The 18878-nt window shown below is 30.8% G+C and overlaps 1 protein-coding gene across 1 annotated transcript in view; it reads left to right on the top strand.

Annotated features, from left to right (window-relative positions):
* Klhl1 (kelch like family member 1) overlaps window positions 1-18878 on the top strand; it is a 364387-nt gene that overhangs the window by 151864 nt on the left and 193645 nt on the right. Inside the window, exon 4 of the mRNA XM_005324822.4 lies at window positions 3242-3438. Within this exon, the coding sequence (XP_005324879.2) occupies window positions 3242-3438 (197 nt within the window). The remainder of the gene's footprint in view (window positions 1-3241; window positions 3439-18878) is intronic.

The raw sequence follows: 18878 nt of genomic DNA on the forward strand, positions 1-18878 counted from the left end.
CCAGCAGATTACTTATCAATTATAAAGAAAGATGTTTCTTTAAAATGAAGAAATACGGCAGATACGTACTCCTTTAGGAAAGGTGTTAAGCTTAGTGCCACCAACAATGGGACACTCTGACATCATGAGTTTCCTGAAGGAGCATTAAAAATGTATAAGATCAGTGATATTCCTGTCAAAAATATTTCACCAAATTTCATCATGGAGATGGGGCTGGGGTTGTGACTAAGCAGTAGAGCGCTGGCCTAGCACATGTGAGGCCCTGGGTTCAATCATCAGCACCACATAAAAATAAATAAACAAAATATAGGTATTTAAAATTTTTAAAAAAAATTCCGTCATGGAGAAATTATTTGATAAGAACAAACTGAGGAATTCTACAAACAACTTTCTGCATTCTTCACCAAAATAAATACCATGCATGACAAAAAGACTGGGAAACTTTCTAAACTAAAAAAAGGTGAAGGAGCTTAAATATAAGGTGGAATCCTTGACTAGATCATGAATTTAAAAAATTAAAGATATACAGCATATTAGTTGAACATTTTGTGAAAATGTTGTTGCAGCAAATAATTTTGCCTCAGTTTCATATGAGATAATTACATTGCCACTAAACTGGAGAATATCCTTGTTTTTGGTAATACATGCAGAAACACCTAAGTTTGAAATATGATGGCTGAAATTAATTTTCAGATAATTTTACAAGTATAGCATCAATGTACACATACATATATACCTAACATTTGGTGAAGGTAGATGAAGGGCATATGAGTATTTTTATATTATTCTTACAAATTAATGAAGGTGAAAAATATTCCAGAATAAAAACTTTTTTGTGAAAAACAAAACATTTTATTTATAAAACTATCTTGAATAATTCAAACTTCAGTATCTAGAAGACTTGGAAATGTGCATAGCACAGATCATTATTTTCTTAGAAAAACAACTAAAATTCTCACAGTTTTCCATTTTAACTAAGATTCATACATATTTATATTTAGGTAATTTTAACCAAAGTTAAATATGGTAAAGTTATATGAAGACAGAAAGCAGAAAAACAAATGAATAATAAAGGAAGATATTAAGTATATTTATTTTTAGTAACAAAATTTGTGTTGTATTAATTAATTAGAAATTCTATAAAGTGAATAATTCAAATGGAAGGTACTTCTAGAATTGAAGGTTAGATAAACTGTTAAGAAGTCAGGTATGAACAGCATTTGACATCCTGAGTCAAAATGAGCAAACCCAAGGAATTATCTATGGATTTGAAGGTGGATATAAAAATATTACACACATTGTGGCACAGTAATTCTCATGAAGATGACTTCTAAAAATAAAAAATAAATATTATTGCTGGGTGCAATGTCACATGCCTGTAATCTTAGTGGCTTGGGAGGCTGAGGCCGGAGGATCTTGAATTCAAACCCAACCTCAGCAAAAGCAAGTTACTAAGCAACAGAGTGAGACACCGTCTCTAAATAAAACAAAATAGGGCTGGGAATGTGGCTTAGTGATTGAGTGCCCCTGAGTTCAATCCCTTGTACTAATCAATCAATCAATAAAAACAGGGCTGGGGATATGGCTCAGTGATTTGAGTGCCCCTGAGTTCAATTCCTGGTACCAATAAATAAACAAACCAGCAAACAAACTCTATTGCTGTTCTAAAAATGAGGGGTAAATAAAATGTTAGATATTACAAAGAATTCGTGAATGGAAGCTATGGAAAAAGTTACAGACATGGAGGAGAGAATGAAGTGTTCCAATTTATATTCCTTAGGAAATATTCTCTAAGAGAAAATTAAGAATCATTTAGATAAAAATGGGCAATAATTTTCCAGTACTAAAGATACCATATATCTTCATATTCAGCAATGCCAGTAATTTCTAAATAAGTTTAATGAAATAATTATACTCCTAAAAATATCTACCCATTACCATTGGTCTATAGTGTTCATTAATAGGGATCCAGAAAAATATTTTGATTTCTAAATAATGGTTTAATGAGGCAATTCACTGAAAAGCTTGATTCATTTAGCAAAAAAAAAAAAAAAAAAGTAGTAATGACAGAAGGCAAAATAACTTATGGTATAAAAATGTTCACATAATTACAGGTTCTAGCTAATTAAAATGAAAACTGCAACAGAGTAAATGAGGCTGCAGAGGTTAATATATATGTTCAAATACTAAGTATATTATTAAAATACAATTTAAGTATTATTAGCTCAATCTAGTGATTCCAGGTTTTGATTCAGGACTTTGGCTCTTTCTTGTATAATTTGCATCCATTTGGCTTTTATTATCACCTTTAATAGCATTTAGAGTGAAGGAGAGCATAGACTATGAAGATCTATCCTGAATGTGTTGGTTTGTTGGTAACAAACATGCATCCTTTCTGCTCATGGTTCAGAATAAAGACTTATGTCCCCTATAAATCAAGGGAAATGTGGTCTGGTTCTGTTTTCAGAAAAATTAGTGAAGATATTTCTAATAAAGAGCTACTACTAGTCTATGGCACAAAATAGAATAAACCATTTCTGAGACTATGACTTAACCCAAACCCATTCAAATATAATTAGAAAATCTGAAAGTAAAACCATAAAGACATTGCATTACTAATTGCAATCTAACCCCATATAGGTAAGCCAGAATGTTTCAAGGGTGAGTCCTAAACATCTCAAAAATAGCCCCATTTTCTGAAAGTTAGAAAAAAAGAAAAAAAAGTAAAGACAGAAGAGGTAATGTATTGCAGCTAATATAAGTGACCAAAAGGAAAGAAATATTATAGACAATTAGAGACATTGATACAGTGAATTAAATACCATATTAGAAATCTGAAGCATATGTATATATAAAATTATGTACATATCTTGATTATCCTCATATTCAGACACAAATTGATGCATATTTCAGGAATGTAGTGAACCTCTGATCCCCTAAATTTGAAGAAACAGAGCTTGAACCATATTTCTCTTTGTTCTTATTTTATAACTAAAGGAAGAACCATAATTGCTCTGGCATGGGTACAGATATTGTAGGTAAAACTGCATTTATATTTACTGGATAATTTTGAACATTGCATGAAGAAGTACAAAGTACTTAAAATAATTACTCGCCTTTTCTGAGTCATATTTATCTTGATTATCAATCTATCTCAGTCCTTCTAGTAGATTTGTTAATGTTTTGAGAAATAGAGCAATGCCTGTTAAACTCAAGAGTTTCATAATTCTCTTATGTTTAGGTTGCTTGGAATTGAAAGAAGACACCATTGAGAACCTTCTTGCTGCAGCATGCCTTCTTCAGCTTCCTCAAGTAGTGGAAGTGTGCTGCCACTTCCTCATGAAGCTTCTGCACCCATCTAACTGTTTAGGAATCCGAGCATTCGCAGATGCTCAAGGGTGCATCGAATTAATGAAAGTGGCCCACAGCTACACAATGGTAAGGACGTTAATATCTTAATAATAGATACACTGTATGAACAAGGGTGAAAATAATTACTGTGGCGACACTGAACAACTTTTAAGTTTAAATGAGTTTTGTATGCTTAGCATTTTTTCATTATTTGTTACATGGGATATATTACCATAGTCATATCTCATAATCTCAACATAAAGATAAACGATGTGATATACTTTATTATTGCTTTTATGGCTTTATTTACACTTTACAGGCAATGTAAGTATTAATGCTTACTACTTGGGATTTGAAAGTTGTATAAACCGATTTTTCTTAATTGCCACATTATATGTATCTTTTTACACCCAATTCCATAGTTGCTGACTTTTTTTGATGGTGGTGGGGTACCGGGGATTGAATTCAGGGGCACTCAACCACTGAGCCACATCCCCAGTCCTATTTTGTATTTTTTTTTTAGGGACAGGGTCTTATTGAGTTGCTTAGCACCTTATCTTTGCTGAGTCTGGCTTTGAACTCTTTTTAAAAAATATTTATTTCTTAGTTATAGGTGGACACATTTTATATTTATGTGGTGCTGAGAATTGAACCCAGTGCCTCATGCATGCCAGATGAGCCCTTTTCCTCTGAGCCATAACCCCAGCCCCTGGCTTTGAACTCTTGATCGTCCTCCCTTAGCTTCCCAAATCACTGGGATTCCAGGCATGTGCCACTGTGCCTGGCTATAGCTGCTGATTTTTTTTTATGTTTTCTTCTGTATTATCTTTCAACCATTGCATGATAGCACATTATGTTTGCTACAGCTTTGCCTACATGATATGTGGAGAAAAATTTAAAGCTACATTGTATATTATATAGTGAATATTGAATTCCAGAACTCTTGGGAACTTCTGTACTAAATATTTAGTTTCATAAAATAATTTTTCTTTATTTACAAATTTGATTTTCAACACTGTTTTTATAATTCAAAAGTTTTAGTGAATATCACTCAGTAGATGTTTGTAAAATAAATTAAGCCTATTTCATAATTTTTGTTTGATTTTCTTCACACACAAACATTTTTACCAGCATTATGGACATTCTAAAAGTAATTCAAATTGTATACTTTATATGTGTGAACATTATGGTATTTTTTGATAATTCTCATTCTGATATAGAGTAACCTGTTACAACAGTTTGATACCCATCTGATTTTATGTGTAGAAACAATTACTGTAAAAGCATTTAATAATTACTGTAAAAGCACTTAATGTATTTTCTGACTTAGTGTAAACCTTGTATAAATGCTAGCCAATTTTGAAAGTGTTATTTTTGCTAATATTATTAAATTTTGATCATTATAAATTGAAAAAAAACAATTATAAAGTATTATATTACATTTCAACTCAAGGGAATAATTTATTGGAGATAGATCTCATTAAGCTTTAAGGTTTCTGTTTCTTTCACAACTCAGACTTTGATTTTCAAATCACTGGTGAGAGCTACATGAAAGTATTCTAAATAGAGTTTTAATATGATTTTCATTTTATTCTTTAATACTTTAAGCAGATTAGTACATTAGATGAAAATAGAGAAATGAAAAGGAGATTCATGAATTGTAATTCTGCTGTCAAATCCTTTTTCAGTAGTATTCCATGACTGGGCACAGTACTACTTTTGAAATTATATGAACCATAAAAAATCAGTGTAAACAAATACTTCATCAACTAAAATATCAAAGTCCATCTGCTGTCATTTAATTAGGCTCATTTCATTACAATTAGAAGCTCCTGGCTTAGCTAAGCTGAAGAACAATATGCTTCCATAACCAGAGGGATGATGGTCCCTTCTGGTCCAGTTTGAAATTATTAATTTAGTAATAAAACTGTTTTTCTTGCAGCTGCTTGGATTGTTCAATAATTTCTCACTCAACAGCAGCAGTATTTTTTGCAGACTTTAAAAGATATATTCTATATGAAAATATATTTAAAGCAAACCATTCTAAGATGATGCACATTCCAAATATCTCTATCTTATTTTATTTTTGAAAATCTATATTGCTTATGTATTGTGTCATATCTGTTGAAATTTAAATGATTTCAAATTATTTTTGAGCCATGGTGTTCCACCATATTGCAGTAGCTCACGGTCACACTCTTTGAGAGAAAGTTTACTATTTATTTTCCTAGATCTCTCTTTTCCCTTGATTCTTACACTTTAAAATTAGCATTTTGCATCTGATATTACAATTTCTCATCACATATTTGCCTCTGATCCTTGTCTAATCAGGCATATGTCTCATCCAATCTATTCAATCTGTGCTTTGAAACAGATCTATTGTGCTGTGTTTTCTTTTTCCTTTTAACTGTTTTGATAGGAAATCACCTCATTTGTTCTACTATATATAAAATGGAATTAACTTCTTTACTTGCTCAAATTTTGTTTCATAAATAATATTTATCTGGCCTAATTTCAATTTTTTATAAACTCTTCAGTTTATGGGAACTCCATCTTCAAAGATCAGACATTAATTTGCTTTCTGTATTTCTTTCATAAGATTTGCTATCTTTCCTTTGCAAATTTCACTCATTTATTTGGTGACAGCTATTGATTTTGTGTTAATGATTCCAGCATCTATCCAGGGAAGGTGACCTAGCTTGGCATTGGTTCATTTGCAAAATACTGAAAAATTTTGATTGCAAGCCCAAGATTAGGCAGACGTGTGAAACTAATTCTAAAACACAATTTTAAACTTTGGCTGAATAAATATAAAGATAGTATCAAAATCATTGACTGAAACAGTTCTACTGTATTCTACTTATATTTTATTATGAGACCCTTATTTAATTCTGGATATCACATTTTAAAAGCATTAAAGAGTGACAAAAACAGATAAGAATAGCAAGAATGGAAAGTTTTTCATAGTCATGTCATAAGAAGACAGATTGAAAAAAAATGGTTGCCAGTAGCTAAATAAAATTAACGCATGACAATTGATGCTTTATGTATTTAATAGAATGCATTTTTATTGGAAATAACAATATTTGAATGTTTCTCATTCTGTTTAAAATTTGAGAAGTATAATCAGTTGTTTAAGTTAAGTATTATATGAAACTATAATTTCAGAATTGAACTTTTCTTTGGATAAAGATAGATGCAAAGTCCTGAGTCTGTTTCAATCTTTTGATCTGTCCTTTCCTACTGGATAGTCTGTTCCCACCAATCTTCACTGCTACTCACTTCTAAGTTCATCTCTCTGCTTTTTTGTAGGAGATGCCAAGAATTTCATTTCCTAGTAACTCATTCCCCAGTGGATTCTGGTTTATAGTTTGCTAATAAGAGGAAATCTTGGAAAATAAATAGGTATTATTCTCCACTGGCAGGTAGATATGTAAATAATGGACACGTGGAATAACTTCCAAGTGAGCCCTTCAGAAATCTATTGCCTTAACTGCTACAGTTGAAATGGTTGATAAGTGCCCCCTGGAGGGTCTTGAGTAGCAAGGTGCCTTTTCTCAGTGCTTTTGAGAACAATTCCCATTGTAGAGAAGGTTGAGATAGTGGAAACTTTCCTGAACAGCAATTCCCAAAGTCCTTCCAATGGCTATTCAAGCCTGCATTTCCCTATCTATAATCTTTCCTATTTGGAAACAATCTCTCCTATTTGGAAACAATCTCTTCAAAACTGCCCTGCTCCACATACACACAAAATAGCAGGTGCAAGCTCCTTATTCTCATGTACATAATCTTTCATGAATTGCTTCTAAAGTACTACCTGAGAATTTTACTTAAAATTAAATGGAATTGATCTCACCTCACCTAAACCTGTGTGGTGTGCTTTTGCCACTCTTAGCAGCTTCAGATATTTCTTTACAGAATCCCTGGTATTAAGTTCTAAATAATCCTCCCATTTCCAGTTAAGTTTATCTACCAAAGAAATATCAAAACTCCATGACATTATGTCCATTATTTGAAATATTAGTATCTATTCCTTTCCTTAGGATTATGCAATATCACTATGGACTTCCTTATATAATTAATTATATTTTTTAAGTTTTTGAATGATCTTCACAAATATATTGTGAATTCTTTTGTTGGAGTATTTTTCAAATTTTTATCCTGACAAAGTGTCTACTGTATTGTAATAAGTTAAATAGTTCTCCTTTTGCTCTTGGGTATTTGTTTGGAATTTTGACCTTAAACAGTCTTGTTTCCAATAATTTAGCAAGCCTACATGTGGTTTGCTACTGATATTCTTTCCAATCACTTTTCCTACTATGAATTTCCCTGTGTCATACAATTCCAGCCCTAGTAAGTGTCTTACTGCTTTTTTTTTCTACATCAAGTGTTATAGTTTGAATGTAGATGTCCCCCCAAAGCTCCTGTTAATGCAGGAAGGAAAATGCTTTCAGTCTGGTGGTATAAAAAAAATCCTGTACTTTGAAAGGTTGTCTTTCAGAACTTTGAGAGTTATGCCCAAGAAAAAGAATGAACTTATCAATGTGGTTTCTGTTAATGGAATATCTGACATGTCTCACAGTTTCTAGCTAGAAGCATGCTTTTTATCTTTAACAACTCTTCCAATAAACAATAAATTAGAGTTTTCTTTGGAGGAATAGATGGAGTTTAAATTTCCTTGCACATCTAAGTCACCAAAATAAAGTTCATAGCTATTTTAATTGACACTATTATGTGATATATTAGTATAAAAATTGATTTTGTTTTTGAGGTACTAGAGATTGAACCCATGAACTTACACATGCTAAACAAGTACTATACCACTGAGCTACATGTCCAGCCCTTTTTACTTTTTGAGACAGGGACTTGCTAAATTGCGCTGGCTGGCTCTTATGACGTTCCTGCCTACACCATCTCAAAACAATGGGATTGTAGGTGTGCTCTACCATGCCTCCCCAAATTGATTTTTAATGCCTTCCCCCGCTTTATTCATTACTTTATTTCAATTGGTTTTCAGTGTCTCACATTCACATGTGGTCAGGGTAACAAGTTTAAGTTGTATGTAATTGCTTAAATTGAAAATTAGCAAAGTTCGACTTTCAGATTTCTTAATAGATTGATCAGAAATGTCAGGATAGATACAGAGACTAGTGCCAAGGAACACTGCTATTGAGATTTAGTGCTGAGGAATTTTAATAAATGATTTAATGATCACAAACACTAAAAAAAAAAAAAACATGTGAAAACCTGGGTGGAAAAGAGTTTCCTCTTGTTTTTCTGTTCTTATTTTTCTTAATTTTTCTGTCCCTAAATTAGACTGACTACTTATTTTTCATGATTACTGGAATCAAATTAGGTATTTCTTCATCACCACCCATTCTGTCCTTTAGATTGCAGGAACTTGTTGGATACTTGTGATAGGTAGTTTTCACTTGTGCTCTAAATTAGGATCACTGATAATACTACCTGCTAAGACTGAAGTTGACTTTAATGAAGAGTTAAAGAAAATATTGACTTTTAATTATTTTTAGTGTTATCAATAATATATTCAGATTGCACTGAATAATTTGATAGAAATGTATTTCAGATAGTAATATTATAATAAATAACTGTTCACCAGTGTAATTGCAATTTGACTACATAGAAAATTTCAGTTGCAATTAATAGAGGTTGGGTTTTTTTGTTTTGTTTTGTTTTTATTGGAGGGTGTACTGGGGATTGAACTGAAGAGCAGTTTGTCATTGAATTACATTCCTGAGGCCTTGTATTTTTAAACTTTATTTTTAGATAGGGTATCCTTAATTTGCCCAGGATGTCCTTGAACTTGAGATCTCTCTGCCTTAGTCTCCTGAATAGTTGGGGTTACAGTCCTACATCACCAGGTTTTGTTCAATTTTGAGAATTCTCTAATATAACCACAGTTAAATATGCATTGTTAAGGTTTTTAAATATTAATTCAACATAATCACAGAGTATCTAATAACACAGTTCATTTCCTCTATTTATGTACTGTTAAAACATGTTTCAATGTTGGGTTTTAAAGGTCCAAACTTGAGCATTTTATTAAGAAATGCACCCCTATGCTTCATTTTTGCTTATGATGATGAAGAAGTTAATGATGATGTTAATCTACTTAAAGGCATTACATTTATTTTGCATTTCCTTCATTTGCATTTTTAAGTTTTCATATTCCTCTGAGCTATTTCTAAAACACAGTATAATACACAGCTTTACAGAGTCACAATATACAACACATATACAACTTACTATCAAAAATATATTATCTTTTCTTTAATTGTCTAGCAGATTTAAGCTTTTGTAGATATATTGTATGTCTCATGTTTTAGCAATAATGTAATTAACACAAGTTCAAGAAAGGACACTCATGTTTAAAATATCTTATAAACACACATTTTATGTACTTTCATAATAACTTGAAAGTAGCTATTTTATCAATCATTTTATCTGTAGAATTCTCTGTGGTAATTGACATTCTCTCATTATTAGAATAGTTCAAAAAGTCTTCCTAAAACACAAGAAGATGAAAAAAAGGCGGAAACTTTTGCCTACATTCTTTTCCATTAACAATCCCAGTTTTCAATAAATTATGTCGATAATTTGCTTTTCTTACAAATAAGAAAAGACATCTAATTTTATGTATATATGTCTCATTTTCTTATAGTAATTTTATATCATAAAATAGTATTGTACATTACGCATTTTCTGATGAATCACATTATTATGGAACTACTTCTTTTTATGTTTCCTTCTTAGATCTTTCTTTTAATGCTTTTTTTTCTGTTAAGTACGATATTTATGCTTAAGATGTTTAACAGTAATTTTAAAGTGAAAAAAATGCAGAGGGATCGATTTTAGTTCAAAAGAAACATGATAAATCAATCTTTGCCTGAGGCCAAAACCAGTCTGCCCTTTGTACACATGTCAGGATAGAAATGGGCCATCTCTAAAAAGAATATTTTCAGAACTTATTATACTGCCAGATAAAGCTGAAGGAACAATAACTTCTAATAAGATATCAGATGCTCCCTTCAGATTCCAATTTTTTTCTAAACATATTAAAGTTATACATGGAGCTATCTTTTCACAGTATATGTGGAAACAAACTGCCCTGAACTTGTTCATGGTTCTGTTCTTTGAGCTTAGTATATCACCTTTCTCATTCTAGGTATATAATAAAGGATGTTTGAAAGAATAGATTAATACTTTCACATTTTCATAATTAGAAATATTATACATCTAATAACCCTAAATTAATGGAAAGCTTACAAATATTAATAATTTCAAGTAAAATATCCCTAACCCAGAACAGTTTGAAATATTCATTATCTAGTTTTAAATTTACTGATGCCTTTTTAGTAGATGTAAGTATAAATAAATATAAACAAGATGTACCTATGTTCTTTAGACTTCACCAACGTTTTCAGCTATTTGAAAACTGTTAACAGGTAATGTAGTATTCTATAATGTGTACATATAATTTTGGGGCGGGGGAGTAATCAGGGATTGAATTATGGGGCATTCAACCACTGAGCCACATCCTCAGTGCTTTTTTGTAGGGCTTAGAGACAGAGTCTCACTGAGTTGCTTAGCCTTTGCTGAGGCTGGCTTTGAACTCGTTATCCTCCTGCCTCAGCCTCCCTGGGATTATAGGTGTGCACTACCATGCTGGGCTAAGCTATTTTTTAAATAATATTGTTAGAAATTGTTAAAGACAATTTGTATTATGTTTGGATCTATAGTTAAAAGAACATAAAGACACTTCCAAACATAGAGATAGAATTCTGTTTCAATACCAGTTCTATTGGAAAGGAGATTAAGCTAATGGCTGATTACATTATAAAGTGATTTCATTTTTACTTCTGCCATATGAATAAGAACAAATGAAATATAATTTAAAACCAGATGATTTTAGATAACATGAAATTTATTTAAAAAAATGTTCAAATACATATACTATGGTTGAACTGGAAGAAAATTGATGAAATCAACATTTGCTATATGTAGATACTTAAGTTTTTATAGATACTTGAGTGTTCAGGTTTTTTGTTTGTTTTTTAGTCTCATGGCATTCCCTGATTAAGACATCTATGTATAAATTCACATATTTTAAGATTTATGTATTGACATTGACTACATATATTAAGCAGAAAAAGAGTTGTGTTTTTAAGTAGTGAACTCTATAATAAATTTAGCTTACAATATTTTTACTTTTTAAATGGTATACAAACACAAACCATAAAAACTGTATATAATAATAAGGTATTATGTGATTTTTTAAAAATTCACAATCGTAACAGATCATATAATATACTTTTATTAGTATCATCATTGCCTTATTAACTTCTACATTTGAAACTTTTATAATTTATATAAAGTAATAGAAACAAAAAAGTAGACAATAATAGTATATTACCTTAATTATTTAATTATTATATTACCTTAATTATTTAAGGTAATATACTATTATTGCTATTTCATATATACTGACAGATGCCACTTACAGATGAATAATGTGCTTTTATCCTCTTTGAAAGAGACTGTATCAAATTCCATTTTATTACTTACTTAGCATGATAATAGGAGAATATTCCATTATATACTGAAGGCTTAAAAATTACAACTATTTCAAAGATTCTAAAGTTTGCTTTTTAAGTGACCAAAGATGTAGCGGTATTTGACCAACTTTCTTTAGTAGTTAATGCGCTATTTTAGTCAGCTTTTTTGCTACCATGACTGGAAGACCTGGCAATTTTACAGAAGGAAAAGCTTATTTGGGGGCTCCTGTTTTCAGAAGTCTCAGTTCACAGATGGTCTACTCCATTCCTCTGGGCTTGATGTGAAGCAGAACATCATGTGGTGAATGAAAGCAGTTCAGAACATGACCTTCATGAGGCAGAGAGATCTCCTTTGAGTTATATAGACAAACTATGTAACCCAAAGGCACTCCCCCAGGACCCACCTCCTCCAGCCACATTCTATCTGCCTACAGTTACTACTCATTTAATCCCTATTAGGGAATTCACTGATTAGGTTAAGGCTTTCGTAACCTAATCATTTTACCTGTAAACCACCTTTCATTGTCTCACACGTGAGCTTTTAGGGGACACCTTACGTCTAAATCATAACAAGGACTTTAGTGGTTTTTCATAGTTTAGTTTTCAGTGTATTGAAATATTTCTTGGCACAGAAAAGACCATTATTTTACTAGAGCATTTATAATCAGATGTAAAACATTTAATGAATCAATTTGAAATCCATCACAGTATATTGACACTCTGTTTTCCTTTTTAACTCACAAATTCTCTGAGAATTATTACCCTGTTTTATTTCAAAAAGGCAGAAATATAAGATATATAGTCAGGCTTTAAAAAAAAAAAACAGGGCATGGTAATAAATTTAACCAAAACAAAACAACAAGTTATCTGTAAAATACTCAGAGTAAATATACTTTTTGGCATCATATGCAATAAAGATATGAATAATGAAGTTTCACATTCCAAGCCAAAACTATTTTTAAATACCAACTCCAAACATTTGCTTTGGTTAAGAGGACAACACAGGCTGTCAACTTACCCAGCTGTGTTCCTGAATATATTACATTAAAATATATTTACATTAGTAAAATTGATATATTAATTGACTGAAAAACAAAACTTAAGTGCATATAGTACTCAAGAGTTGTCCTTATATTTAGAGACGCCAGTGTAATTTATCTCAGAGTTATATTTTATAAGATGCATAATATGCTGTATTAGTTTTGTTTTAGCTCCAAGCTATGACTAAGATTTTATATAAATAGCATAATTTTCTTAATATTAAATATTGTGATATAAAATTTTATTAATAATACCTTAGAATGTATGATATTCATTAATGTTAATTTTTAAAATTTTTATTTGTTTTAATTAGTTATACATAATAGTAGAATGCATTTATTCACTTTGATATACATAGGTGGGATATAATTTCTCATTTTTCTGAGTGAACATGTTGTAGAATCATATTGGTCATGCAGTCATATACATACATAAAGTAATAATGTCTGTTTCATTCTACTATCTTTCCTATTCCTATGTTACCTCCCCTTCCCTCCCTTCACTTCCCTCTACCTGATCTAAGATAACACTGTTCTTCTCTACTACCCCATGGCTTATTGTGAATTAGCATCTGTACATTAGGGAAAACATTCAGCTTTTGAATTTGGGGGGTTTGCTTATTTCACTTAGCATGATAACTCTAATTCCATCCATTTACTAGAAAATGTCATATTTGTACTCTTTTTTAAAGCTGAATAATATTTCATTGAGTATATATACTACATTTTCTTTATCCATTCATCTATTGAAGGAACCTAGGTTGGTTCCATAGTTTAGCTATTGTAAATTGACCTTATGAGTCTACAAATATCTTGTTAAAATTTAAATTTGATGAAATGCAAAAGCTTTTCAAGATAATGTTGATAAGGCCACTTTATCACCAAGTAATAAAAGCTTAACTTTCTTAATAGTAGAACACTGATAACAGTAGGTGCACAAGAGATGATTCTTGAAGTGTCATTTTTCCTACTTTAAAATACTTTGTTTTAAAGAATCATCATGATATAATTCATAGCCATAAATGTATCATTGGAACATGTGAAGTGTAATGGTTTTAGCATATTCAGAGTTAAGAAAACATCATAATTAATTTTAGAATATTTTTTCTATTCAAAAAGAAGCTCTTGTTAACTATCCATTTCCTCCCAAGCTCACCAATATTTACAACCAATAATCTACTTTCTATTCATATATTTCTTTGATTTACAGAAATTTCTCATAGAAATGGCATTTTACAATATATGATCATTTATGTTTGACTTATTTAATGTATTTTCAAGACTCATTCATTTTATGGCATGTATCAGTGCTTCATTTTTCACTGCTATTGCACCATACATATGTAACACCATTTTTTATCCCCTCATCAGATGACAAATATTTGAGTTATTTATACTTTGGGCTTTTATGATTAATGCAGATATGAAAATTCATATACAAGTTTCATGTGGAGATATATTCTATTTGGGGGCGTATGTATCTTACTGATTATAGCCAGTGAGTGTGGAATGGCCACTTCTAGTGAGTGTGGGATGGACTTTTATTTTTTTTTGCATTTTCCTGGTACCTAATGAAATGTAGTCTCTTTTAATGTATTAATATATTCTTTGGAAAAAATTTCTTTCAGATCTTTTGCCTATTTTTAAATAGAGTTATTTGAGATACTTAAAATTTGAAGAAATAAAATCAAGAATCAATAAGTGAGACAGCATCAAATTAAAATCAAATTAAAATGCTTGTGCACAGTGAAGGAAATGATTGTGCACAGTAAATGAAATGACCTTAGTGATGCTCTATAATCTCTTAAATTCTTTTAAAAGGACTTAAAATCAGCATACTACAGTAATGCAGCCACGTCAATGTTTATAGTAGGTCTATTCACAATAGCTGAACAACCTATAGAATAGGAGAATGTCTTTTAGAACTGTATATTGAGGAAGTAAAATACTATGTCAAAATGTTTAAGAGTAACATTAAGAAATTTCACCAGTTTTATCTGGAGGTCATTGTGTTCACTTCAGAATTATGGATTATCTTTATAAATCCTTTGATGTATATGAAATTTGTTTTAGTGTTTTGAAAAATCTAGTTTCTGCAGCCAGGCAAAGGAGTGATAATTAATGTAACTTCAGAATTATGTTGTGCATTTACAACCATAATGGGTTTATTGAGATATATGTGTGATATAGCATGTATTTCACACAGTAGAATTTGCCATTCAACTTCTTTAGTATATGCAGAGTGGTATTCAAATACCATTGAAATCTAATTTTAATATTAACACTTCTTCAAAAGGAAATCCTGTAGACATTAGCAGTCTTTCCCATTTCTCCTTTAATTCCTACCCTCAGGATTGGGCAGTCATGTATTTGCCTACTTTGGACATTTCAAATAAGTTGAATAAAAAAACAACAACAACAGCAAAGCCCTGAAGCAAAAAAAAAAAATTAAAAAAAAAGATTCATTAAATCATGTCATTGCACTCAAAGAGTAGTAGAACCAGAATCAAATTAGATAAAATTATTGTGAAATCTGTTATTTAGCTATTGCATATATTGACTATATTGATGTATATAACTGTTCACCACATTCTTTCTCTCTCTTCTTTATATTTTAATTCCTCCACTATTGCAGAGCTATAAGTACATCTCCATTCCCAGCAAACCTTCTAAAACCACCTAGAAGAGTACTAAAATAATAATAATGATGACAAATCTTGTTCAAAATGAGCATATTAAAATAATATGTGTGTACAAAAGCATCTTAAGAGTGGAGTTTTCTGGGTGATCTATGACAGACCCTCTTAAATTGTGTGCTTTCTCTACAACCACAATTTCAAGACAAATACCCTATTACTGCCCTTTAAACCTAATCACCTCCTCTGTGTAACCCCAAGGTTCATGAACCCCAGCTCCACCAAGCAAAAGAAATGCCATGGCAGAATTGACATCAGGACTTTAAAGATCCAATTGTACTTTTCCCATTTTAATCAGTCTTTGATACAAATGAACATTTTTTGAGAGTCTCTCTAACCTTAAATTGGGAGACAGACTTTTTATTTATTCTTCTTCATACCATTCGCTGAGCCTAACTCCTCATTCTGCCTTGAGTTCCCTACCCTTTAAAATTTCTCATTCTTTCTCACTTGAAGTTGCATTGTCTCCTATGTTCTCTCCCAATTATTGAAAATATTTATTTGTAGTACTTGAAATTCATTTTTAGTGCTTTGGAATATTTTATTTTAAATGTTTTGTTTATTCAGTTTTAAATGTTTTATTATGTAATATTTTAAATAAAGAAATATTGCTTATATGTATGTGTGTGTGTGTGTGTGTGTGTGTGTGTGTGTATATATATATTCAAGTATGAAACTCAGTGTTTCATGAAAATACTACCCAGCTTAAGACAGAACTTCTTAACTATAGTTATACTTGATCCTTCTTTAAGATTCTATCTTTATCAGTGGTAAAACTATCTTTTGAGGATAGAGAATATTTGTTGTTTGTAACACATTTGTTCTCTATAAATATTTATAATATATGTTTATATTCCTAAAATATGTTGCTTAGTTTTGCTTTTTTGTGCTTTGTAGAAATTTTTTAAAGCATAGTTCACAGTGGAGAATAAAAACAACAGTTTATTTTTACTTAAATTAGGTGATTTCTTTCTTTATATCCAAATGTGATTAAATTTCTTACCTAACAGCCTGTAGAATGTCTCATAAACTATCATAAGTATAAACTGTGAGCATATAGTCTCTTACAGTCAAGTTGCTACCTAGCTTTCTAGTCATATTTCCTCTTTTTTAAAAAAATATTTATATATATATTATATATATATATATATATATATATTTTTAGTTGAAGATCAAACCAAGTGCCTTACATGTGCAAGGCACGTGCTGTACTACTGAGCCACAACCCCAGCTCCCCCGTCATATTTCCTTTTAATAACTGCTATTCCTCCATGTCTGATATTTTCTTGTCCCCGTCATTCCATGATATCTTCCCCTCTCTATGTCCTTTAAGATTATTCTTCTTTTACCAAGAATGTTTTATCCTATCCACATGTTCCCTCAAATTTTCAATAAAATTTTAACCCTAAAATATAACATTCTAAGTACTCCTTTACATATCCACTTTCCCCACTGAAACCTTCTTTTCCTACACTTTCATATAACTTTGACCTTATATGTGCTTCAGAACTTAATAATTTTATGTGTATTATCTATTCATAATTTCCATATGACATTATTAGTATTTAAAAGGTAGATACTATTAATCTACCTCAGGTAAAACTTGAAAAAAAAAGTTATTTTGTTGGACTGATTGAATAAATTCATGAATTTTGGAGCCGATGCATGCATGAGGGAAACATGATAATAAAATGTCTCTCAGTATTTAAAAAAGGTAAAAACTGGAAGAGGGTTAGCATTTGGAGCCTTATCTATACATTGTGTTTGATATGAGCAAGTTTTATGTCAATAGAGTAGAGAACTTTAAGAGAGATTCATTTCATAGACATGGAGCATTATAAAACAGTTTCAGAAATATTATAATCTTAAATCAATTAAATCAAGCAGTCCACATACAACAAAATTTAAGAAAATGCTCATTTGAAATACCTAAATCACTTTTTTGTAAGCCTTGGATCAGCTGGATAGAACCCCATTATTGTACTCACAATGGAGGACAAAATGATGTCTGCATTAATACATTTCCCACAGGAGACATGCCTTATAAATCATGGTGCAGACAACAGGAGTGATTTGACCTGTTGTGTAACCTTATCTTATTGATTTCTTGTAAGGTGTTTATAATGTTTCTTTTCACTGAAGGATGAGGTTTTAGTTTATTACAAAGAAAATCCTATTGTAGTTGTAACACTGTGTTAGTCTTTACTGGCCAAATTTTCTTTGGAGAAGAAATATATGTCCCCTGTTATTTGCTCAGTAAAATCATTTACATTTTATCATACAAAAGCCTCTTCATTTTATCTGCCAAGTTGGTGCTGAAACAGCATGAGTTGATTAATTAGTATAAAAAAATAAATGTCATAGATATGTTAAAACAGGGTAGGGGTTAGCATTTGTGATTGCTTATGTGTTTGTATATTTAATGTTCCTGTTTATTTCATGTGTAACCTTTATGAGTGCATAAAAATGACAATTAATTTTTGCAAGGTGTTTTGTGTCAGAGTTAATATGTTAAAAATATTTTGCTGACCTTTTTTCTCTTAAGAACATTTGTGAATTAAATTTTCAATGAATGAGTCTTTTTCATTTATTGTTACTTTTTGTTCTTTGATAATTTTAAGTACAAAAAGGCATATCCATATACATGCCCATGATGTAAAGATCTCAAGGTTATCATGAATTTATATAAATTCCAATGCTTTCTAAGTGTATGTCATAACACTGTTTTCATAACCATTTCATAGAACTCTTCCAAATGAATAAAAAGAACAAAAACAAAAGAAAATTCCATTTAGACATGTGTTAGATAATTATAACAATCTAATACTATAAAGTGTGAAGAACAAAAAGCTACCAAATCTAGTACAATCAGTTTAATTATAAAATGCAAGCACCAATGTGACATATATTCTTAGACCTGGGAAAGAGACTGGCTTAGGCTCCAGTAGACCTGGAAAAGCTTGAGGAACTTTTGAATTAAAACCTTACATTCTTATCTTTCCTTTATGTCTCCTTTCTACCTATTTTTTATTCTTTCTATCCTACTTTAGGGCACTGCATGTATTATTCTTCTTCATCCAAATTACAATAATGGAAGAAACAGAATTGGAAAAAAATTACACTCAACCTTAATTTTAATGTTTTTATTTTTTTTATAGAAATTGTATTCTAAACCTGATGATCAAAAGATCAGATTGTATTAAAATATTGAACAG

Source organism: Ictidomys tridecemlineatus, chromosome 6 (genome assembly GCF_052094955.1).
Source record: "Ictidomys tridecemlineatus isolate mIctTri1 chromosome 6, mIctTri1.hap1, whole genome shotgun sequence".
Taxonomy (NCBI): Eukaryota; Metazoa; Chordata; class Mammalia; order Rodentia; family Sciuridae; genus Ictidomys; species Ictidomys tridecemlineatus.